The 26,711-nt window shown below is 44.2% G+C and overlaps 1 protein-coding gene across 4 annotated transcripts in view; it reads right to left on the minus strand.

Annotated features, from left to right (window-relative positions):
- The window catches only part of EML6 (EMAP like 6), a 136,582-nt gene that overhangs the window by 64,059 nt on the left and 45,812 nt on the right, over positions 1 to 26,711 (minus strand). For all 4 annotated transcript variants that reach the window (XM_075267529.1, XM_075267528.1, XM_075267531.1 and 1 more), the window contains exons 12-15: positions 21,541 to 21,647; positions 17,534 to 17,652; positions 15,891 to 16,077; positions 12,670 to 12,775 (exon numbers count right to left, since the gene is read on the minus strand). In XM_075267529.1, the coding sequence (XP_075123630.1) occupies positions 12,670 to 12,775; positions 15,891 to 16,077; positions 17,534 to 17,652; positions 21,541 to 21,647 (519 nt within the window). The remainder of the gene's footprint in view (positions 1 to 12,669; positions 12,776 to 15,890; positions 16,078 to 17,533; positions 17,653 to 21,540; positions 21,648 to 26,711) is intronic.

Genomic DNA, 26,711 nt, shown 5'->3' on the forward strand with positions numbered 1-26,711 from the left:
AAGCGGGCTGTCCATGCTCGGCGACCATCTAACTTAACTGAACTTGAATTGTTTGTCCAAAATACCTTTATCCAGGATCCAGGAACTGATTAAAAGCTACAGGAAGCGACTAGAGGCTGTTATCTTTGCAAAAGGAGGATCTACTAAATATTAATGTCACTTTTCTCTTGAGGTGCCCATACTTTTGCACCGGTCAAATTTTGGTTTAATGCATATTGCACATTTTCTGTTAGTACAATAAACCTCATTTCAATCCTGAAATATTACTGTGTCCATCAGTTATTAGATATATCAAACTGAAATGGCTGTTGCAAATACCAAAATATTTAGAACTAAAAATGATTAAGATTAATAGGGGTGCCCAAACTTTTTCATAGGACTGTATAATTGACATGCTGTGATTTGCAAAGCCGCAACGGCTTTGCAAATCGCAGCGTGTCCGCACTGCGATTTCTTCCAGAAAGTGGGGATGGGATTCACATGAATCCCATCCACTTTGCCTGCACTGTACAACACCGCAATTTTTCCCACAGCGTCTCCGGCGTTTATGTCCCGTGGGATCCCAGCCTAAAGCAGGAAAACCTAGGACCGTAGTTCTGGTTTCATTTTAAAGTGGAGAATATCAGCTTTAAAATACAAAAGGTTGCTCTATGTGCTACAGAAGTGGAGTTATCAATAGTTAAAGATACAATAGAGAATGGGAGCTACAGATAGACAGAGCCCAACAGACTAGTATCTGAATTGGGTACTCCCTCCAATCTCTAAGGCTCCCTTCCCACAGAGTAACGCGCCGCTCATTCTGACACGTAAACACGTGTCAGAGTGAGCGCTGTAAAACAGAATCCCATTGATTTCAATGGGTGCCATCTTACACACACTACACATTGAAATCAATGAGTTAAAAAGCCTCCCACTGATTTCAATGTGTAGCGTGCGTAAGAAGGCACCCAGTGAAGTCAATGGGATTCTGTTTTACAGTGCCCACTCTGACACATGATTACATGTCAGAATGAGCAGCACGTTACTCCGTAGGAACGGAGCCTAAATGCAATTCTTCTCCTCAGAAAACAGGCCAGGGTATTTTTTTATTTCAATTATTTGTATAGCGCCATCATCTTCCGCAGCACTTTACAGATATTGTCAGTCACTGTCCCATATATAGGGCTCATCATCTACATTACCAATCACTATGTCTTTGGAGTGTGGGAGGAAATCAGGGGAAACCCACGCAAACACTGGGAGAACACACAAACTCCTTGCAGATTTTAACCCCTCCTCAGAAAACAGGCCGATATGACTCATCGATGTGACAATGTGATTTTCAACATAACTGAAGCTAAAAACGATAATTCATACCCAAACTGACAATATTCTGGGTTTAGGAGTGAATATCCCGGTGAGAGGTTCCCATTATGATAACAGGTGGCCAGACACTGTTGCGGTTGACAGCCATTTCACCCAAATCCCATGAGTACTGAACAAGGAGAGGGGAGAAAGCTGCTGACAGCCCTGGAGGCTTATCTAGAGAACTAAAGGCTCGGGTGACATCTACTGCTGGGGTCGGAAGGACCCCATACACATCAGATGGTCAACGGATCTGCTTGGTAGATTAATTTGCTAGAGATCTCATAGTAGTTCAGCAAATACACAAATACATTATGAAGTATAAGATAAATATTAGTAGGTTGAAACGCATGGCTATTACTAGAGATGAGCGAACACTAAAATGTTCGAGGTTCGAAATTCGATTCGAACAGCCGCTCAATGTTCGTGTGTTCGAACGGGTTTCGAACCCCATTATAGTCTATGGGGAACAGATACTCGTTAAGGGGGAAACCCAAATCCGTGTCTGGAGGGTCACCAAGTCCACTATGACACCCCAGGAAATGATGCCAACACCTCTGGAATGACACTGGGACAGCAGGGGAAGCATGTCTGGGGGCATCTAACACACCAAAGACCCTCTATTACCCCAACATCACAGCCTAACAACTACACACTTTACACACTCAATACCACCTCTCTGACAGTAGGAAAACACCTTGAAACATGTGTATTTGGCACTTGCAGTGAGGAGAGCTTGTCACCAGCAGTGAATTTGGCCCTTGTAGTAAGTTGAGGTTGGCACCAACATTTGTTTTGAAAATCAGGGTGGATTGAGCCTCTAACCAGCAGAGTTTGGGCAAATTCATGGTGGAGGGAGCCTCTAAAAACCCCAGTTTGGACCAATTCATGGTGGAGGGAGACTCTAAAAACCCCAGTTTGGACCAATTCATGGTGGAGGGAGACTCTAAAAACCCCAGTTTGGACCAATTCATGGTGGAGGGAGCCTCTAAAAACCCCAGTTTGGACCAATTCATGGTGGAGGGAGCCTCTAACCAGCCCAGTTTGGACCAATTAATGGTGGAGGGAGCCTCTAAACAGCCAAGTTTTGGGAAATTCATGGTGGAGGGAGCCTCTAACCAGCCCAGTTTGGACCAATTCATGGTGGAGGGAGCCTCTAAACAGCCCAGTTTGGGCAAATTCATGGTGGAGGGAGCCTCTAACCAGCCCAGTTTGGACCAATTAATGGTGGAGGGAGCCTCTAAACAGCCCAGTTTGGACCAATTAATGGTGGAGGGAGCCTCTAACCAGCCCAGTTTGGACCAATTAATGGTGGAGGGAGCCTCTAACCAGCCCAGTTTGGACCAATTAATGGTGGAGGGAGCCTCTAACCAGCCCAGTTTGGACCAATTAATGGTGGAGGGAGCCTCTAAACAGCCAAGTTTTGGGAAATTCATGGTGGAGGGAGCCTCTAACCAGCCCAGTTTGGACCAATTCATGGTGGAGGGAGCCTCTAAACAGCCCAGTTTGGGCAAATTCATGGTGGAGGGAGCCTCTAAAAAACCCAGTTTGGACCAATTCATGGTGGAGGGAGCCTCTAATTAGCCCAGTTTGGACCAATTAATTGTGGAGGGAGCCTCTAACCAGCCCAGTTTGGACCAATTAATGGTGGAGGGAGCCTCTAACCACCCCAGTTTGGGCAAATTCATGGTGGAGGGAGCCTCTAACCAGCCCAGTTTGGACCAATTAATGGTGGAGGGAGCCTCTAACCAGCCCAGTTTGGACCAATTAATGGTGGAGGGAGCCTCTAACCACCCCAGTTTGGACCAATTCATGGTGGAGGGAGCCTCTAACCAGCCCAGTTTGGACCAATTCATGGTGGAGGGAGCCTCTAAACAGCCAAGTTTTGGGAAATTCATGGTGGAGGGAGCCTCTAACCAGCCCAGTTTGGACCAATTCATGGTGGAGGGAGCCTCTAAAAAACCCAGTTTGGACCAATTCATGGTGGAGGGAGCCTCTAATTAGCCCAGTTTGGACCAATTAATTGTGGAGGGAGCCTCTAACCAGCCCAGTTTGGACCAATTAATGGTGGAGGGAGCCTCTAACCACCCCAGTTTGGGCAAATTCATGGTGGAGGGAGCCTCTAACCAGCCCAGTTTGGACCAATTAATGGTGGAGGGAGCCTCTAACCACCCCAGTTTGGGCAAATTCATGGTGGAGGGAGCCTCTAACCAGCCCAGTTTGGACCAATTAATGGTGGAGGGAGCCTCTAACCAGCCCAGTTTGGACCAATTAATGGTGGAGGGAGCCTCTAACCACCCCAGTTTGGACCAATTCATGGTGGAGGGAGCCTCTAACCAGCCCAGTTTGGACCAATTCATGGTGGAGGGAGCCTCTAAACAGCCAAGTTTTGGGAAATTCATGGTGGAGGGAGCCTCTAACCAGCCCAGTTTGGACCAATTCATGGTGGAGGGAGCCTCTAAACAGCCCAGTTTGGGCAAATTCATGGTGGAGGGAGCCTCTAAACAGCCAAGTTTTGGGAAATTCATGGTGGAGGGAGCCTCTAACCAGCCCAGTTTGGACCAATTCATGGTGGAGGGAGCCTCTAAACAGCCCAGTTTGGGCAAATTCATGGTGGAGGGAGCCTCTAAAAAACCCAGTTTGGACCAATTCATGGTGGAGGGAGCCTCTAATTAGCCCAGTTTGGACCAATTAATTGTGGAGGGAGCCTCTAACCAGCCCAGTTTGGACCAATTAATGGTGGAGGGAGCCTCTAAAAAACCCAGTTTGGACCAATTCATGGTGGAGGGAGCCTCTAATTAGCCCAGTTTGGACCAATTAATTGTGGAGGGAGCCTCTAACCAGCCCAGTTTGGACCAATTAATGGTGGAGGGAGCCTCTAAAAAACCCAGTTTGGACCAATTCATGGTGGAGGGAGCCTCTAATTAGCCCAGTTTGGACCAATTAATTGTGGAGGGAGCCTCTAACCAGCCCAGTTTGGACCAATTAATGGTGGAGGGAGCCTCTAACCACCCCAGTTTGGACCAATTCATGGTGGAGGGAGCCTCTAACCACCCCAGTTTGGACCAATTCATGGTGGAGGGAGCCTCTAAACAGCCCAGTTTGGGCAAATTCATGGTGGAGGGAGCCTCTAACCAGCAGAGTTGGGGGAAATCAGGGTGGAGGGAGCCTAGTATTAGCAGAATTGTGCAACGCTTATGGTGGATGAGTATGAGGATGCGGAGGAATTGGAGAGGTTGAGTACAGACATGGAGTTTCATGTTGGGGTGCTTTACACAGGTGGGCACAAAAATGACGGCTCTACCCAGTGGTGGTTCATTTTTATCAAAGTGAGCCGGTCGGCACTCTCAGCTGACAGACGGGTGCGCTTGTCAGTGATGATGCCACCGGCTGCACTGAACACCCTCTCAGATAGGACGCTGGCGGCAGGACAGGACAGCACCTCCAAGGCATATAGGGCAAGTTCAAGCCACAGGTCCAACTTCGACACCCAATACGTGTAGGGCGCAGAGGGGTCGGAGAGGACAGGGCTGTGGTCGGAAAGGTATTCCCGCAACATGCGCCTATACTTCTCACGCCTGGTGACACTAGGACCCTCCGTGGCGGCACTTTGGCGAGGGGGTGCCATCAAGGTGTCCCAGACCTTAGACAGTGTGCCCCTCGTTTGTGTGGACCGGTGAGAACTTGGTTGCCTACTGGAGGAACTGCCCTCCCTGCCGCCAACGTCACATGCTGGAAACATCTCCATCATATTCTGCACCAATTGCCTGTGGCAAGCATTGATGCGATTGGCCCTCCCCTCTACCGGAATAAAAGACGAGATGTTGTTTTTATACCGGGGGTCAAGGATAGCAAAGATCCAGTACTGGTTGTCCTCCATGATTTTGACAATACGCTTGTCGGTTGTAAAGCACCCCAACATGAACTCAGCCATGTCTGCCACAGTGTTAGTTGGCATGACTCCTCTGGCCCCACCGGAAAGTTCAATCTCCATTTCCTCCTCATCCTCCATGTCTACCCATCCGCGCTGCAACAATGGGACGATTCGAAGTTGCCCGGAAGCCTCCTGTATCACCATCACATCATCGGACAACTCTTCTTCCTCCTCCTCCTCCTCCTCCTCCTCCATTAAACGCAGTGAAGCGGACAGATGTGTGGACCTACTCTCCAGCTGTGACGGATCGGATGCTATCCCTAACTCCTCTGTGTGATCTGAGTTATCCCTGATGTCAATCAGGGATTCTCTCAGAACACACAAGAGCGGGATTGTAAGGCTCACCATCGCATCCTCAGAGCTCACCCTCCTTGTGGACTCCTCAAAGACCCGTAGGATGTCACAAAGGTCTCTCATCCATGGCCACTCATGGATGTGAAACTGAGGCAGCTGACTTTGTGGCACCCTAGGGTTTTGTAGCTGGTATTCCATCAAAGGTCTCTGCTGCTCAACCACTCTATTCAACATCTGAAACGTTGAGTTCCAGCGTGTGGGGACGTCGCACAAAAGCCGGTGTTGTGGCACATGCAGGCGTTGCTGGAGAGATTTTAAGCTAGCAGCGGCTACTGTCGACTTGCGAAAGTGGGCGCACATGCGCCGCACTTTCACCAGTAGCTCTGGAACATTGGGGTAGCTCTTTAGGAAACGTTGCACCACTAGGTTGAAGACGTGGGCCAGGCATGGAACATGTTGGAGTCCGGCAAGCTCCAGAGCTGCTACCAGGTTCCGGCCGTTATCACAAACGACCATGCCTGGGCCCAGGTGCAGCGGCTCAAACCATATTGCCGTCTCATCGAGGAGGGCATCCCTCACCTCGGAGGCAGTGTGCTGTCTGTCCCCCAAGCTGATCAGCTTCAGCACAGCCTGCTGACGTCTACCAACGCCAGTGCTGCAACATTTCCAACTCGTAGCTGGGGTCAATCTAACAGCGGAGGAGGAGGCGGTGGCGGAGGAGGAGGCGGTAGAGGAGGAGGAGGGGGGTGTTCTTCTCGTGTCCCTGCCAGGAATGTTAGGCGGGGAGACGAGGTACACCGGGCCAGTTTGGGAAGCAGTCCCAGCCTCAACTACATTCACCCAGTGTGCCGTCAGTGAAATGTAGCGTCCCTGTCCGCATGCACTTGTCCACGCGTCGGTGGTCAAGTGGACCTTTGTGCAAAGCGCGGAACTAAGGGCCCGCCTGATGTTGAGTGACACGTGCTGGTGCAAGGCGGGGACGGCACACCGGGAGAAGTAGTGACGGCTAGGGACGGCATAGCGAGGTGCCGCAGTTGCCATCAGGTCCAGGAAGGCGGGAGTTTCAACAAGCCGGAACGCCAACATCTCCTGGGCCAGCAGTTTAGCGATGTTGGCGTTCAAGGCTTGCGCATGTGGGTGGTTAGCAGTGTATTTCTGCCGCCGCTCCAATGTCTGAGAGATGGTGGGTTGTTGTAAAGAAACGCCTGATGGTGCCTTTGATGGTGCAGGAGAAGGAGATAAGACAGGACCAGGGGAGGATGAGGTAGAAGTCAACAAAGTGGCGGAGGCAGATGAAGTGGTGTCCTGGCTCGTCCTCTGGAGTGCATCGCCAGCACAGTCAGCAGTGGCAGTGGCAGAGGCAGAGGCAGAGGCAGTGGCAGTGGCGTGAACGGCAGTCGGCCTTTGTCCTGCCGTTGCTGCCTGCCACTGATTCCAGTGCTTGGATTCCAAATGACGGCGCATTGAAGTGGTGGACAGGTTGCTCTTCTCAGAGCCCCTAATCAATTTCGAGAGGCAAATTGTGCAGACAACACTATATCTGTCCTCGGCGCATTCCTTGAAAAAACTCCACACCTTCGAGAAACGTGCCCTCGAGGTGGGAGTTTTTCGGGGCTGGGTACGAACTGGAACATCTTGGGAGATTCCGGGTGTGGCCTGGCTTCGCCTAAGCTGCTGACCTCTGCCTCTGCCTCTAGCTACCCTTTTTGGTGCTGCACCTGCCTCAACATCCACACTACTTTCCCCGCTTGACATCCCCCCTGTCCAGGTCGGGTCAGTGTCCTCATCATCCACCACTTCCTCTTCCAACTCCTGTCTCATCTCCTCCTCCCGCACAATGCGCCGGTCAACTGGATGCCCTGACGGCAACTGCGTCACATCATCGTCGATGAGGGTGGGTTGCTGGTCATCCACCACCAAATCGAACGGAGATGGAGGAGACTCTAGTGTTTGAGCATCTGGATACAGATGCTCCTCTGTTAGGTTCGTGGAATCGTGACGTGGAGAGGCAGGTTGAGGGACAATGAAAGGAGCGGAGAACAGCTCTGGGGAGCAGGGACAGTTTGGGTTATTGTTCTGTAAAGCTTCGGAATTTTGGGAGGAAGGAAGACAAGACTGTTGGGTAATAGGAGGAGAGGAGGCAGAGTCTGACTGGCTGCTGGACAATGTGCTGTAAGCGTTCTCTGACAGCCATTGCAAGACCTGTTCCTGGTTCTCGGGCCTACTAAGGTTTGTACCCTGCAGTTTAGTTAATGTGGCAAGCAACCCTGGCACTGTGGAGTGGCGCAATGCTTGCTGCCCCACAGGAGTAGGCACGGGACGCCCTGTGGCTTCACTGCTACCTTGCTCCCCAGAACCATTCCCCCGACCTCGCCCACGGCCTCGTCCACGTCCCTTTCCGGGAGCCTTGCGCATTTTGAATTCCTAGTTAGAAATTGGCACTGTATACCAGTAGTAAAAATTGTGGGTGCACGTAACCCCAATATATTCTTTGAATTCCCAGTCAGAAACTGGCACTATATGGCAGTAGCAAGAAATGAGGGTATTTGTATTCCCAATATACTCTTTGAATTCCCAGTCAGACAATGGCACTGTATACCAGTAGTAAAAATTGTGGGTGCACGTAACCCCAATATATTCTTTGAATTACCAGTCAGAAACTGGCACTATATGGCAGTAGCAAGAAATGAGGGTATTTATAACCCCAATATATTCTTTGAATTCCCAGTCAGACAATGGCACTGTATACCAGTAGTAAAAATTGTGGGTGCACGTAACCCCAATATATTCTTTGAATTCCCAGTCAGAAACTGGCACTATATGGCAGTAGCAAGAAATGAGGGTATTTGTATTCCCAATATACTCTTTGAATTCCCAGTCAGACAATGGCACTGTATACCAGTAGTAAAAATTGTGGGTGCACGTAACCCCAATATATTCTTTGAATTCCCAGTCAGACACTGGCACTATATGGCAGTAGCAAGAAATGAGGGTATTTGTATTCCCAATATACTCTTTGAATTCCCAGTCAGACAATGGCACTGTATACCAGTAGTAAAAATTGTGGGTGCACGTAACCCCAATATATTCTTTGAATTACCAGTCAGAAACTGGCACTATATGGCAGTAGCAAGAAATGAGGGTATTTATAACCCCAATATATTCTTTGAATTCCCAGTCAGACAATGGCACTGTATACCAGTAGTAAAAATTGTGGGTGCACGTAACCCCAATATATTCTTTGAATTCCCAGTCAGAAACTGGCACTATATGGCAGTAGCAAGAAATGAGGGTATTTGTATTCCCAATATACTCTTTGAATTCCCAGTCAGACAATGGCACTGTATACCAGTAGTAAAAATTGTGGGTGCACGTAACCCCAATATATTCTTTGAATTCCCAGTCAGACACTGGCACTATATGGCAGTAGCAAGAAATGAGGGTATTTGTATTCCCAATATATTCTTTGAATTCCCAGTCAGACAATGGCACTGTATACCAGTAGTAAAAATTGTGGGTGCACGTAACCCCAATATATTCTTTGAATTCCCAGTCAGACACTGGCACTATATGGCAGTAGCAAGAAATGAGGGTATTTGTATTCCCAATATACTCTTTGAATTCCCAGTCAGACAATGGCACTGTATACCAGTAGTAAAAATTGTGGGTGCACGTAACCCCAATATATTCTTTGAATTACCAGTCAGAAACTGGCACTATATGGCAGTAGCAAGAAATGAGGGTATTTATAACCCCAATATATTCTTTGAATTCCCAGTCAGACAATGGCACTGTATACCAGTAGTAAAAATTGTGGGTGCACGTAACCCCAATATATTCTTTGAATTCCCAGTCAGAAACTGGCACTATATGGCAGTAGCAAGAAATGAGGGTATTTATAACCCCAATATATTCTTTGAATTCCCAGTCAGACAATGGCACTGTATACCAGTAGTAAAAATTGTGGGTGCACGTAACCCCAATATATTCTTTGAATTCCCAGTCAGAAACTGGCACTATATGGCAGTAGCAAGAAATGAGGGTATTTGTATTCCCAATATACTCTTTGAATTCCCAGTCAGACAATGGCACTGTATACCAGTAGTAAAAATTGTGGGTGCACGTAACCCCAATATATTCTTTGAATTCCCAGTCAGAAACTGGCACTATATGGCAGTAGCAAGAAATGAGGGTATTTGTATTCCCAATATACTCTTTGAATTCCCAGTCAGACAATGGCACTGTATACCAGTAGTAAAAATTGTGGGTGCACGTAACCCCAATATATTCTTTGAATTCCCAGTCAGACACTGGCACTATATGGCAGTAGCAAGAAATGAGGGTATTTGTATTCCCAATATACTCTTTGAATTCCCAGTCAGACAATGGCACTGTATACCAGTAGTAAAAATTGTGGGTGCACGTAACCCCAATATATTCTTTGAATTACCAGTCAGAAACTGGCACTATATGGCAGTAGCAAGAAATGAGGGTATTTATAACCCCAATATATTCTTTGAATTCCCAGTCAGACAATGGCACTGTATACCAGTAGTAAAAATTGTGGGTGCACGTAACCCCAATATATTCTTTGAATTCCCAGTCAGAAACTGGCACTATATGGCAGTAGCAAGAAATGAGGGTATTTGTATTCCCAATATACTCTTTGAATTCCCAGTCAGACAATGGCACTGTATACCAGTAGTAAAAATTGTGGGTGCACGTAACCCCAATATATTCTTTGAATTCCCAGTCAGACACTGGCACTATATGGCAGTAGCAAGAAATGAGGGTATTTGTATTCCCAATATATTCTTTGAATTCCCAGTCAGACAATGGCACTGTATACCAGTAGTAAAAATTGTGGGTGCACGTAACCCCAATATATTCTTTGAATTACCAGTCAGAAACTGGCACTATATGGCAGTAGCAAGAAATGAGGGTATTTGTATTCCCAATATATTCTTTGAATTCCCAGTCAGACAATGGCACTGTATACCAGTAGTAAAAATTGTGGGTGTATATAGCCCCAATTCTATTGCTAGGGGACTTGCAGGGTATTTCTGGGGTGAAGGTGGGGGGGCACACCGTTGGAACGGGTATCGGGGTATATATCGGGTATACGGGAATACACTGACAGTGTATTCCATTCAGGATCCTGGGAAAGCTGGGTTGCGGCGATTGAGCCCGTCAGTGCCACGTTACACTGACAAGCTTCTCCCTGGAATTTAGCTCTTACAAGAGCTGTTGGTTGTCTTCTCCTTCCTATCCTAGCCTGTCCCTGCCTACCCAGAATCTAAGCCCTAGCTAGCTGGACGGAAACCTCCGTCCTCGGTGAATTGCAAGCTCAGAATGACGCGAAGCTGGGCGTCGCTGTTCTTTTAAATTAGAGGTCACATGTTTTCGGCAGCCAATGGGTTTTGCCTACTTTTTTCAACGTCACCGGTGTCGTAGTTCCTGTCCCACCTACCCAGCGCTGTTATTGGAGCAAAAAAGGCGCCAGGGAAGGTGGGAGGGGAATCGAGTAATGGCGCACTTTACCACGCGGTGTTCGATTCGATTCGAACATGCCGAACAGCCTAATATCCGATCGAACATGAGTTCGATAGAACACTGTTCGCTCATCTCTAGCTATTACCATATAGATCAAGCAGTTTCATAAGGATGTAAAGTGTAACAAGAAAATGTATGACGCAGTACATCAGAATATAGAATACTTTTACTTCACCAGATTTAGATCTTCCATGAGCCACTGACTCACAGTATACAGCTGTAAACCATCATATACGCCAGGACCGTATAATCTACTTAATTATAGTATCTGCCTTTCTTTAAGATACAAGACTTATCATTAGGGAAGTTATTGTACATGACGGCAAGCACTGGTGCGTAATCTCTCACCAGAAATATCTCTAGGGGTTAACCATGTATATGTAATTAGTAATATATGTGATATAAAGCTGGGATACACAGTGAATTCCTGCCAACCGGCAACGCCACATGACGGCCGTAGTCTTTTCCTCACCACGATGTGCAACTCAATATATTTCAATGGGCTGTAACATTGTAATTTGCCTGCTGTTGCATGAAAAGGTAAAATAATGGAGTACAGATCACAGAGGAGCATCTAATAACAATGACGGAAAATGATTAAGACTGGCGTTCTGTATGCCAGTCTTAAACAAGCAAGATGTGCCTGAATTCTGCACGCCAGAATTGAAATGTGTTGAATAAATGTAGTTTACTTGTAAAATAATGGAACTTCACAAAAAAACAGTATGAAAACTACATGCAGTTTTTTTTCCCCAATGCTGTTTTGATATGGTCCATCTGATTTTCCCCCCACCCCAGTACAGATTTTAGGGAAGAAAAGGATCAGGCAATTGGATTTCAACTTAATTTATTCCCATTTTCTCTCCCCCCTCCTATGCAGAACATATGCACTGCTAAATTTAGCCAAGTGTGTATGGGGTTGTCGGGCAAGGTGGTTGCTGGGACAAAAGGTAGATCATACCTATGGCTAGCTTTAGACTAATACGAATTACAGAAGTAAATACAAGAAAATAGAAGAGAGAGCACCGCGCGGCACCTTGTGCATTACCCTTTTAAAGTGATTCCACAAAATATTATTCAACATATAATCACCTTTAAGCGCTGTGAAGTGATCACAGCACTCAAATATCACTTCATAGACAAAATGGCTAGTAGCTGGCAGATCTTAACCGTGAAAACACGTATGCATGGTACTATACAGAAAAGGACCTATCCAACCAACTTCTACAGAAGTATCAAATGGATAAAAGGATCCGCGCTTACCAACCGTAGTTCTTGTTGCATTCGTTTATTAAAGCCTCACACACAACGCGTTTCGAAACCGGAAGCTGGTTTCTTCTTCAGGTGCACAAAGGACATCCTTTGTGCACCTGAAGAAGAAACCAGCTTCCGGTTTCGAAACTCGTTGTGTGTGAGGCTTTAATAAACGAATGCAACAAGAACTACGGTTGGTAAGCGCGGATCCTTTTATCCATTTGATACTTCTGTAGAAGTTGGTTGGATAGGTCCTTTTCTGTATATTACAGAAGTAAATGATACAGTACCTGAAAAATCCAACGCGCAGACCCCTCTTTGGTGTTGCCCTTTCAACAATGATAAACACTTCAATGTCTGTGTGTCCCACACATGAATTGCGGCATCCCGTCCAATCTAAATCACAATTAAATATGTAATATTATCAAAACCTGTACAGGAACATGACTACAAACCCATAATCCCAGATTTATGTAAATTATCAAATTCTAATTCTGCACAATGGGTACATCCTAAATACCAGTACCGGACTGGGGCCAACATGCTGATCAACAGCTGATATGCACGCATAAGTCAAATAGCAACAACATAATGTTCAGGTTAAGGCCTGGTTCACATCTGTGTCGGTAATCCGTTCAGGGAGTCTGCATGGGAACTACTGAACGCATTGGTGTACAGTGAAAGCACACAGACCCCATAGAGTATAATGGGGTCCGTGTGCTTTCTGCACAGCCTCCGCACAGGTCATGCGGACAGGAAAGTAGATCGTGAACCACTTTTCTGTCTGCATGTTCCATGTGGAAAGTACATGGACCCCATTATAGTCTATGGGGTCCGTGCGTTTTAACTGCACAGTACTTGCAGTTGCGCTGATATTCCGTTCGGGCGGGGATGGGGGGGTCCTCCTGCGGACTTCTTCCAGACGGGAGGCAAGCGCTAATGTGAACTGGCCCTTACTCATCCTGCAGAACCAGCATTGATTGGCCAAATGCTATACACTGTCGGGAGAGCTGGCAGATTGCAGTTACGCGGGAGCGGACTTTTTCTCATAGGAATGCATTCACCAGCGTTGTTTGGTCGAATACTATACAGTGTACAGCATTCAGCCAATCAACGCTGCTTCTGCCGGAGGCTCGTCTGTTAAGGAGGCAGAGTCTAAGATCGGACCACAGCATTCTCCATTTTGGTCTGATCTTAGACTACGCCTCCTCACAGACGAACCTCCGGCAGAACCAGCGTTGATTGATTGATACTGTACACTGTATAGCATTCGGCCAATCAACGTTGGTCAATGCATTCCTATGAGAAAAAGTCAGCTCCCGCATAACACAAGCTGCCAGCTCTCCCGACTAGCAAAGACGAGCCTGCTGCAGAACCAGCGTTGATTCGGCCAATGCTGGTTCTGAATCAAATCTTTACTGCGAATAGCGAATAGTATTCGAATGAGTATTTTGAATACCGTAGTATTCTTTCGAATACCTACTCGATCGAATACTACTCGCTCATCTCTACTCGTGACCACCAATAGTAAATTGCAGTTTTTTATAATCTCTTTACCAATTTCACTGTCTGAAGCATGATGATTTAAGTAATTAGACATTTCTCTCATGTTAGGAAATATTTTACACAAGGCTGTATACAGAATGTCCCATTTGTATGGCATATTGATGCGTATTTCCGTGCCTTTGGGCGTAATCTGAAATTAGGCCATTTCAATACTGTGAGTGAAGATAAAAGGAAATAAAATCACAGACCAATTTTTTTTGCTTAGTCTCCGCACTGTAGACAGAACATATAGCTTAGCCCAGATGAGATGACACATCAGTCACAGTCTGCTCTCACGTCCATTGTTTTACAGTACAGTAACGTTACTGGTTTACGGTGCCCAGGGCTCAGACGCAAGTCTCAAGTGAAGGACCTGTCCCTTTTCAGTTTTTACCTACAAGTAAGAGTTTTTTGTCTTTGCTTTCATGCCATTGCCATGTAATGTTGCATTATTTATATGTGTAGGACAGGTGTCCCTATCTCTATAGTTCCTTCCCACAATGGATTATTGTATGTTAAGGTAACCCAAGGCTATCCAAGGCTGGGGGCTGCAGTTCCATATTAGTCACGTATAGAATCACCATACATCATATGATGTACACAACACTCTATACTCATATTATTCTAATTGGTAACCAAAACAGTATAGATGGGTCACCGCTCATTGGCTGATATGGATAAAACTCGACATGTGAAGTGCTAGTCTGCAGAAAATAAACCTTTCTTGTAAGGTAATGGACGGATCACATTGGTGTGCTGGATATGTCACACAAAGGGAATCTACCACTGCCAAAATCTCTTCTAAATCACTTACCGGTATATCCTGTTGTAGGGATGGTTAATAGCATAGTGATCATAGTTAGAAAATAAACCGACGCTAGGTTCACGCTTGGGCCGGGTTCACACGGAGTATTTTGGCTTGTGATTTGGTACGTAGACGCCACGGGATCTTTTGCGGGCCATATATGCTCCCATTGTTTTCAATGGGAGCTGGTACCGTATACGCGGCACTATTTTGCGGTGGCCGCAAAATAGCGCCGCGTATACAGTACCGGCTCCCATTGAAAACAATGGGAGTGTATACGGCCCGCAAAAGATCCCGTGGCGTCTACGTACCAAATCACGAGCCAAAATACTCCGTGTGAACCCGGCCTTGTATTTGGGTTGCACAAGAAAAAACACAGTCCACAGCTCACCATAAATCTTAAAGAGAATCAGCTAGACCAAGAGTGCACGAAAAAATACACCCCCGGCTGGGGTGGAACAATGCAAGAACCCAGTAGAAAAATATTCCTTCAGCACAAGAGGTCTATAGTAAAACTTGACTTTTATTGGAAAAATATAAAAAATAGGTACCAGACATAGGAAAAAAAGATGTAGAAAAACTTACATGGTCAATTCTAAGTATGCATGTATGGTTGAAGACAGACAAGCCAGGCTTGGAAATGGAAACCCACGGAGTCCATAGAGTATAATGTGGTCCACCCGTCCACCCAGGACTTTTCTATATGCATTTTTCAAGAGTATTCAGGGATGGAATATCTGAACGGATACTGGGCTCAGATGTGAACCTAGCCTGAGGAACATGGCAGATGCCCAAGCATCTGGGGTAGCTGCAAATTGGACCTATCAATCTTCATATTAGGAGGTGACGCTGGGTGGCAACCACAGGTGAAAATGGGTTCTCTGACACATGCAGTCACACCCTAGGTACACAGAATAAGGTATTTGCATGGAATTGCTAGTTAAGGCTATGAACCCACGTAGCAAAACGATGTGGAAAAAAATCCAAATCTAAAATCCAAATCTACAAAAGTGACATATAAAAGATGTAAGTAATGTGCTCTGCACTTCATTGGTGATAGCAGAATTTGCTTGGACAAAGGTGGCAGACTCCATTAAACGAAAAATAGAAGGTAAAATATTGTATATACCTTACATTGGCATGGTGAAGCTATGTTCTTACCTGGCCAGTTGCTACATAATCTTTCACCGGATGAATGGCCAGACTGAGGATGTCATCATCGTGACCCAGGTACAGTCTTTGGGAATGCTGCAGCCTGTTATATACCACTGCCACTGCTGCCACATGGTAGACCACCTCACCAGTCTGAGTGTAGAACAGGTTGTTCCTACAGTCATAGCCTCTGTACCTGGAGCAGAAAGAAGAAACTCGACAGTCAATACTAGATATTACCAATATATAATAGGTAGTACAATGTTCTAGCCAGACATAGTAAGTTATACCGCTACATTCTGGAGATAAGAAACCCAGCCAAACTCATAAGATAACAGAAGATTGGTGCTCATGTTCCAGAGGGCTGACTAAAATGGGGACAGGACAAACATTATCACTTACTATAGTGATGCAACATTTCAATGCCTGAAAAAGGCTTTACAAGCCAAATCCTTGCATCACCGAAGTACATGATACATTAATATTATCTTCTAACCGAGTGCTGTCTTTATTTTATGTATAAGGAAATAGCAGAGCCAGTCTGTCACAATACATAAGGTATCCCGTAACAAGGATCCCATAACAGGATATTGTCAAGGAGCAGATTTATTGCAGAAATTTCTGCATCTGAAAATCAGTTCCATGCATCCAAATGGGGTTGCTGTCGTGGTAAGCAAATAGATGAATAGTCACAGAAATTTCTGCAACAAACCTGCAAAACCGTGTCGGTTTTGGAAATCGCGCTGTGGTTTTAAACTGTATCCACTTTGCAGTTAAGGCCCGTTCACATGGAATAAACGCTCGTGTATTTTGGCAAAATACACGTGTAAAAATAAGACTCCCATTGACTTCAATGACATTTTTTTTACACATGTAAAAAAAACACGTCAAAATACACGTCAAAATACACATGTAAAATGTCATTGAAGTCAATGGGAGTCTTATTTTTACACGTGTATTTTGCCAAAATAAGCGCGTGTTTACTCCGTGTGAACTAGCCCTTACTGTAAAACTCAGCAATTTTTCCAACCCATTGGGCCCCGGACAAAGGCTAAGGTCCCATGCTGCAGAAATTATTTTAAACTATATAGCCTGGAGGAGGTGAAAAAAAACCAAAAACTTAATTCAAAAATATTTTTTTCTGTCCAGACAACCTCTTTAACCTGTGGATATAGGCCATCAATATGAAAAATCCATTTGGGTCTGGGAAACCCCATAAGGCCAGGGTCCCACATTGCGCAAATGCTGCATTTTACAGTGCCTGCAAAGTGTATAGGATTCTGGCTAATCCCATTCACACATTGAAGAAAAAAATCTGCATCGGAAATGTCGTAATTTTAAACACACTTTCGTTTTTGAAAATCGCAGCATGTCAACTATACCTACGGAAACACTGGCGTTTCCCATATTGGTATAATAGGAGCATAAAGTCTACAGAGGAAAATTCTGCAGACTTTCTGTGAAAAATGCTGTAGAAAAAAATGCAATGCGTTTGCACAGTGTTTTTTGGCTGCGGCTCGCTACGTGGGTCCTTAGCCTTAATATTTAGCTTTGCAAAGTTCCAAATGTACAATTTCACTGCTATGGTCCAAGTCACATGTACAATACGATACACTATAAACCACACAATGACAACGCAGGAACAAACTTACCCATGTACAAATTTTAACTTCAGACTTTCTTCTGGGGCTTTTTCTCGTTTAAGGGAAGGCAATGAATTTTGCTTTTCTTTATTTTGCTGCTTGAGCTGAGGTAGATCTTCTTTGTAAACCTGAAAATGAGGGAGCGATACTACTCAATTTTGGAAACTTTTAAAAGAGCCCTTTGGGGGACATGGTTATAGGTCATCCTATAAAGAAGTAACCACAGCAGTCAATGACTGGTCCATAGCCACAAGGCTGTAGTGTGCAGACATCATTGCTTCACGATAAGATGTGACACAAGACCACTAAGGTAAGTAAGTATATTAATTTTTTACCAATTTGAGCCTGTTGTCTCATATGTTGAAAGACTCTAATAAAATCTGTTAAAGCGTAACTAAGGTTTCGGACAACTTTTGATTATCTGGTAGTATTTATGTCATTAAAAATCTGTAATATACTTTATTAGCAGATTTTTGTCTCCTTTCTGTGAAATCCTGCATTTTTTCACTCTTCCCCTTGCTTCTGTATTGAAAGCTGTTTCGTTATGCTTAAAAGGGAACCTGACAAGTTTATTTGGGACACTAAACCACTTATGCTGGAGCAGGACACTTAGGCTTCAGACGCCAAACTTCCGGAGCACTAGAAATGAGTCCAATGAGACTCTAAGCAAGTATAAGGGTAAAGCCCCACATTGCGGAAACGCAGCTTTTTTTTGTTGCAGATTTTGTTGCGTTTTTTGGAGCCAAAGCCAGGAGAGGATTGAGCAGAAGAGAGAAGTATAAGAGCTTCCTATATATTTCCTTTTCCTTTTGTAGACATTCTTGGCTTTGGCATAGAAAACCACAACAAAAAAAAGCTGCACTTCCGTAACGTCAGGCCTCCGCCTAAGGGTGCATTCACACGGAGGAAAATGGCACTGAATTTGGTGTGGAATCCGCATCAGATTCAGTGCTGAAAAAAAGCCTCCCTTTGACTTCAATGGGTTCCTTTTTCTGCTAGGCTTTTGTTTCTGCGCTGAATCTGACGCAGATTCCACACCAAACTCAGCGCAATTTTCCTCCGTGTGAATGCAATCTTAAGGTTTGTTTGTTTTTCACTGCAGGCATGGACAGGCTTACAGTAGGACTATTTATGACACTTAACCACTGGACCCGACAGGTTCCTTTTAACTTCTAAAATAAAAGATGATAAAGCAGACTAAGGGTGGGGCCCCATGTGGCGTAAATGCCGTGGAAAAAAAATGTTGCGTTTTACAGTCACTGCAAAATGGATGGGATTCTTCCAAATCCCATCTACATATCACGTAAAAATAGGCTGCAATTTCCAGAATTGCGGTTTTGGAATTTGCAGCATGTCAATTATACCTATGGGAATATCAGGGGTTTTCCTACAGGTATAATAGAAGTAGAAAGTCCGCAGAGGAAACCTCTGCGAACTTTCTGCCCAAAGAGCTTTGGGAAAATCTGGGATGCGTTTTTCCACAGCGATTTTGTGCTGTAGCCCGGTACGTGGGGCCTCATCCTAAGGCTAAGGCCCCACGGCCGTATCCGCAGCACTAAAGCGCTGCGGGAAGAACCGCTGTGTGAATGCATTGCGGTTCTTTCCGCAGCGCTTTTAAGAGAAAGTTCACAGAGTTTTCCTCTGCAGACTTTCTCTTAACATTATATCTACGGGAAAGCCGCCGGCCTTTTCATAGATATAATTGACATGCTTAACGTCACACAAAAAATATAGGGCAATAATGGGTAGTACTATCAAAATCAACCACTTTTGGCCAACAGGCCAACTACCACATAAAAGACAACAAAATTATAAAAATATATAAATTTATTAGAAAGATACATAAATAAATCATAAATAAATTTTGAGGTAATAAATGCAACCAACATTGGATGCAATGACACACATAGTAATAGGCTTCTGTGAGGCAATATGCTTTCACATTTCAGTCAATACAATATTCAATGAAAAAATTTTTTTTAGCCCCATGAAAATGGGTATCATTCCCTATATATAAATGTTTGAAGGTTATAGAACATTAGTGACTCTTACTAGAGAAACAGTGCATTTACACTTGATATTGTAGACATAAAAGAAGCATGTAAGCTGCAATGAACATTACCTGTATGTGTATCATGCATCAGAACGCGCCCCGACGCGCGTTTCACCACGCAAGTGGCTTCGTCAGGGGGAATTAACTAATTCCCCCTGACGAAGCCACTTGCGTGGTGAAACGCGCGTCGGGGCGCGTTCTGATGCATGATACACATACAGGTAATGTTCATTGCAGCTTACATGCTTCTTTTATGTCTACAATATCAAGTGTAAATGCACTGTTTCTCTAGTAAGAGTCACTAATGTTCTATAACCTTCAAACATTTATATATAGGGAATGATACCCATTTTCATGGGGCTAAAAAAATTTTTTCATTGAATATTGTATTGACTGAAATGTGAAAGCATATTGCCTCACAGAAGCCTATTACTATGTGTGTCATTGCATCCAATGTTGGTTGCATTTATTACCTCAAAATTTATTTATGATTTATTTATGTATCTTTCTAATAAATTTATATATTTTTATAATTTTGTTGTCTTTTATGTGGTAGTTGGCCTGTTGGCCAAAAGTGGTTGATAATTGACATGCTGCGATTTGCAAAGCCGCAACGGCTTTGCAAATCGCAGCGTGTCCGCGCAGTGATCTTTTCTGCAAAGTGGGGATGGGATTCGCATGAATCCCATCCCCTTTGCTTGCACTGTAAAACGCCACGATTTTTCCTGCAGCGTTTCCACCGCGGGAAAATTGTGGCGGTTACGTCCAGTGGGGCGCCGGCCAAAAGCAGTCTTTTATTCTGAAGACTCCAGGGAAGTAAATTTGTTGAAAATAAAGTAAAAAGCATCAGTTCCAGTCCAGGTAAGCATCTGCTTGGAAGCAGTCAATTACTCCATTAGTACGCACTGTACGATCTTGCTGTCAGTTTAAGGCAGCGCATACATTAAAGGGCTGACATCGCTGTTATGAATGGCTGCTTTCTGCAGCGTATAAGAAAACTAAGCTTTCACTCTAATTAAAATGCTGAATGTTTCCATCAGTTATTGCCAGAAATACAGACGCAGGCTCCGAATATATAAAGAATGACGTGCCGGCAGGGGAGAGAAAATAAAAGTCATTATCGAAAGTCTCTGTTATTCCGGGTACAGTTATTCTTTTGTCCTTCACACAAATGAGTTTGTGTTAAATAATTACTAAACCATTGAGAAAATGAAATGTTTAGATTCTTCCAGTAGTTATAGGAGGCAGCGTATCATCTTGTAATGAATTACAATTTATAAACTGTGATAAAAAAAAATACAAGGTCATCAATTACTGCCAACTTAAAGCGACAAGCCAGCTTTTTTTTTTTTTTTTAGCTACGCACAGACTAAAAACCTGCTATTGTTGGGGTTTTCATCCATGTCTAGTACCTGCACCCAGGCTAGTTCCTTTTTCTGCAAAACACTGCTACAATCTGGCATAGATTTCAGAGTAGGCACGTGGCCTAGTGCAGGACGCATCTGATCTATGATGTGGTGTGCGCTTTCTACCGATGCAGGGAATATGAGGACTGGCTCTTCATATGTCTGCCCCAATGGATGAAGAACAAAAAAATCATTGGCGTGATCCTTAGGCCCAGTTCACATCTGCGTTCGGAATTCTGTTCGAGGAGTCTGCTTGGACTATGGGGTCCGTGTGCTTTCACTGCTCACCGCCTCTTAATGCGTTCGGTATTCCCTTCGGAGGTCACCAAGCAGATTCCCCAAACGGAATACCAAATGCCATCGCATTAATACAATGTACTAAGTCTTCTATATATTTATTATGGCAGAACTAAAAACAAAACAAAAAAAACTTCAATGAAATCTGTATTTCTGGACATGCCAATTCCACTGTGAAACAATGCACAGATTGGTACACATCAATGTGAAAATTCCCAAACTCCTGTAAACTACACATTTCTTTGCCCTTTGGTACTGACCTGGCGATCGTAATTGATTTGTGTCTCCTGCTCGATATCAGAGTCTAGTTCGGGGACATCTGATACATCTGAATCCGACTCTTCACTGCAGGAATCAATAATCCCTTCTAACAAAGCAAGAAACACAAACTATTACATATACACAGTATATAACACTCTAGTATTATGTATATATACGCTACACTATTAGGTATGTACTCTATGTAACGCTCTACACAGTCTATATAACACTCTATACTATTTATATGTACACTATATAGAAAGCTATAGTACCCTGTTTCCCCCAAAATAAGACATCCCCCGAAAGTAAGGCATGGGGGAAGTTTTGTTAAATTGTCTAATATAAGGCACCCTCGAAAATAAGACATCCCCAAAAAACACTGCAGCCAGCTGAACACTGTGCACGATGTTCTGTGTGCACAGGTATGCCGGCTACTGCCTCTGCTGTGATACCACTGTTCCTGCTGCTGTAGGATGAGCTGGGAAAGCATCGTATGCTGCGGGGTGTTCACTCTCCCAGCTCACTCCATAGCAGCCGGAACAGTGGTATCACAGCAGAGGAGGCAGCCAGCTTTCCTGTGCACACGGAGCACAGCGTTCAGCCGGCTGCAATGCCCACTAAGCGAGGCTCTCCGGCACAACTGCCGGAAGCCTCGCTAATCTCTGCTAAGTCCCGCCCACCACTTCCGCCACCGTGACCAACAGCAGCACCAGCGCTGCTACGAAGATGGGGAAGGTAACTAGCATACCTCCCCCACCACCACCACCTCTTGCACCACCTAAACCGGCAGTCATGCCGACACTCCGCTAAGAAAGTGCCGGCATGACTGCCGATTGTCCTCCGCTCCAGCCGCTCCATAAGACATCCCCCGAAAATAAGACAGGTCGTATATTTTGGAAGAGAATTTAATATAAGACACTGTCTTATTTTCGGGGAAACACGGTATTACATATACATTCTATACTGTATAGCATTTTATACTATCATGTATACACTCAATATAGTCTATAGTCTATGATACTAAGTATACATGGTATATAATGATGTACACTATTACATACTCTAGATTCTACGTATACTCTATTGAACATATCAATTCTACTCTATGTAACACTCTATACCCAGGTTTTCCAAATTTGGGGTCATGTGAAGACCACTGGGAAGGGTGGTGGGTAGTCATGACCGTTGAGCGATGTAAAGCACTGATGAGGTCGCTGATAGACCAGAAGTTTCCCTTTTCTCTCAATCAAAATTACATGGAGTGAAACACAGTTTAAGATTGGGCAAGGTAGTCAGGCAGGGTGAGTGGATGAGAGGACACACAGATGGACGGATGAGCGATTTTGCAGGTGGACTCAAGTTAAGTTGGAGTAGAGTGACACAAGGATAGGTGGGCAGATGGATGAGCAGGTGGTTGCAGAGTCCCCAGAAAAAAAAACACATAGGTAGGCAGCAATTGTTTGAGTAAACATATCAGGACTTTGAGCGTGCTTATTGGCTCTTGCTAGCGCCCCATATTTGGGTGCTCTGGGAAATGTAGTCCAGATTGTGATGCTTAATAATGGATCCCCTGCTGAATTGAACTACATTTCCCAGAGGGCTTCTGCAATGTCTGTGCAGGAAGCCTTGTCCTGCAGCCATGGGAGTGTCCATTATCACCAATTTATGTGCAAGCAGAAGCGGTGCACCACTGTGAGAGGCAGAACACAATGGTGAAAAAGATGCAGAATACAGCAGAATAAGAGGCAGTATATGGTGGAATAAGAGGCAATATAGCGTTATATAAGAAAGAGAGTACAGCATAATAAGGAGTAGTATGTGGCAGATTAAGAGGCAGAATACAGCAGAATAAGGAGTTGTATATAGAAGAATAAGAGGCAGAATACAGCAGAATAAGGAGTTGTATATAGAAGAATAAGAGGCAGAATACATGTGTTCTTTTCAATTCTACCGGGACTTTTGTTTTTCAAATGGGGATAAATACAGTAGAGGAGGGTCCAGTGGTTCTCAACCTGTGGTACATCTACCCCAGAGGATAGGCCCTGCAGGTTTAGGCCGCTATTTTGCGGCGGACGCATAATAGCACTGCGTATAAGGTCCCGGCTCCCACTGAAAACAATGGGAGAGTATACGGCCCGCAAAAGTTCCCGCGGCATCTACGTGCCACATTACATCGTGTGAATGCACCCTTAGGAGAAAAAACAGCACTGCTGCTCCCCATTACCATCACTTGGCCCTATTGTGCATCCGTAGAGGAGATTGAGTGTAAAGCTGCCCTCAGTGCCCTGTAATGTTGGTTGGAATATTTTGTTGCTAGAAGGCACTTGTCTTGGAAAGGTTGAGAAACAATGCTCTGACACTTTATGCTATGACATACATACTCTATGAAACACGTTAAATATACTTCATAATAGAAAAGGTGAATGTTAGTAAAAAGTACATTTCAGATCTCATGCACCATTTTTCAAGTTCCAATGACACCGTATTTGTGGGACTCATTGCACACATTTAGTATTTGTTCAGTATGAGTTGTCTTGCTTAGGTGTACTATATTAAAGCAGGCAGAGAAAACTACTAGCGCATCTCAATAAATAAGAATATCATGAAAAATTTATGGACTGTTGCTCAGTGGCCAAAGGTGTTTTCGGATAAAAGTAAATTTAGCATTTCACTTGGAAGGTCTGGAGGAAGAGTGGAGAGGCCGCTGTACACAATCCAAGCTGCTTGAGGTCTAGTGTGAAGTTTCCACAGTCAATGATGGCACCCATTGAAGTATAAATAGATAAATTCAGCGCCATTTAAAGCGCCATTTTCCTCCGTGTGAATGGACCCTAAGTGTTATCGTCAAGAAGATGAGAGACCCCAGACCCAACAATGCAGACGAGCTAAAGGCTGCTGTCATACAACTTGGGCTTCCATAACACCTCTGCAGTGCCACAGACTGATCACCTCCATGCCACATTGCCACATTGATGCCGTCATTCATGCAAAAGCAGCCCCCACCAAGTATTGAGGGCATTTACTGGGCAGACTTTTCATTTGGCCAACATTTATGTGTTACTAATTTATTTACAGTTGTTCTTATATAATATTCTAATTTTCTGAGATAATGACTTTTGGGTTTCCTGGGCTGTAAGCCATATCATCAACATTAACAGAAAGAAAAACTTGAAAACATTCACTTTGTTTGGAATAACTCAATATATGAGGTTCACTTTGTCAATTGAACTACTGAAAAAACATTTTTTAAAATATTTCTAATTTATTGAGATGCACTAATATGTTCTCCAAGATGTTTTTCCCATTGTTGCACCACTGGAATGAAAACAGTACCATTAACAGTCTCCATTGTCTACTAGTGGCAACATCAGGATCTACTCAAAGTTACAGAACGTATAATAAAATATTTCATCATCACAGAGAAGTACAGAAACCCCTATCGGATAATTTTAGCACCAAATTACAGGACTTGTATTATGGTCGGGTGTATGAGCTCTAATACATAATTGTATATGTTTTGCAATTAGTTATGAATACGGCTGAGGACAAATATAGCTCCCTAAGGTATAAATTCCAGTTTATTTCCCATTAGAAGAAGTCATGTAAAAAAACATAAAGCCAAGGTTGAAACCAAACCAAGTTAAATTATCATTCAATTGATATATAGTATATATACAGAAAAATACACAAAAATTTTGTGAGAAGGTGACAGCTGAAGAGCCATAAAAGGTTGTGATCCTGCAGACCAGGGAAGAACCTCGGAGTGAGAGGAGGTGGTGACTGCCCTGACATTTTGAGTCTGGTGAGACCAAGTTGGACTGGTGTGTTTTTTTTGTTCATGTGCCTGACAGTAAGCCACATGTATAGTGAGGTATTTTTTGTTATTGTTTAGTTAGATCTCGGATGAGCAGAGATTTGATTTATTCTTGCCTGAAGTTAAGGCTTTATTTTGTTTTGTATTTTTTTTTTATGCCTGAAGCCGAGGTTTATTTGTTTTGTCTTTTTTTGTAAATAAACCAGTTTGCTGCAAATTTTGTGTCCCTGTTTTGACTGTTTGGGTCTGCACAACCGCTGCTACCGAGCTAACGCGCTAACTCTCGCTATCTCTCTCTCTCTCTATATATATATATATATACACATACATACATATACAGTACACACGCACATACACAGTAAATGTTGATGGGTAAGTAAACTTTTAATTATTTTTTCATGTATCAATCGTATAGGTGAAGGAAACAAACTTTGCTGTATATGTCACTGAAACAACTTTAATACTTTTTATTGTTTTTTGGATTGTACTTGATACACAAGCAGTAACAGTTTACAATGAAGTCTATAGAAAAGTAGAGAAGGAGAGAGAGAGTGGTACGAGTAATTTCTGCCAGGAGAAGGCAGTGCAGTTGTTGACAGGCCCTCCTCTTCCTCCCTCTCTATTCTCCCTAGATTTCTATTGTACAGATTTAATCAGCAGCAAAATGAGGCAAATAAGTGAAGAAACAGGCATATTTTTAAGGTATGTTACAAAGTTTCTTATCTTTACCTGCACTAACAATTTATGTAAAAACTAGGGTTGAGCCGATCTTGAGATTTCAGGATCGTTTTTAAAATCTGATTTCTGATCATTTTCCATTCGAACCCGATCCAAATCCCAATTCCGATCCCAATGCAAGTCAATGGGATTTTTTTTAATAATTGAAAATCAGATTTTAAAAATGATCCTATTCACTACACAGCATGGAGTCTAAAAAGTGAACACTTTAATTGTTAGACTCCACGCTGTGTAGTGATTAAAAAAAATCCTCTGGCTACTTACTCTCCCCTGGTGTCCACTTACCTGCACAGAAGTGCCGCCGCTGGTCTGGCCCCCGCTGTTCTCGCTCCTCTTCTCGCCTCACTGCCCCCGCCTCCCAGGTTAGTGTTACAGACCTAAGAAGAAGGCAGGGCTTGTAGCTTAGGAGAGTGTGGGCGGGTACAGGGCAGGGCGATGTGAGTGCTCCCCTCCCAGTACACTCTCCTAAGCCACAAGCCCCGTCTTCTTCCTAGTTCTGTAACACTAACCTGGGAGGCGGGGGCAGCGAGGCGAGAAGAGGAGCGAGAACAGCGGGGAGCGGACCAGCGGCAGCGCTTTTGTGCAGGTAACCTGGGAAGCGGGGCAGCTAGGCGAGAA

The sequence above is a fragment of the Leptodactylus fuscus genome, chromosome 3 (genome assembly GCF_031893055.1).
Source record: "Leptodactylus fuscus isolate aLepFus1 chromosome 3, aLepFus1.hap2, whole genome shotgun sequence".
NCBI classification, from domain to species: Eukaryota; Metazoa; Chordata; class Amphibia; order Anura; family Leptodactylidae; genus Leptodactylus; species Leptodactylus fuscus.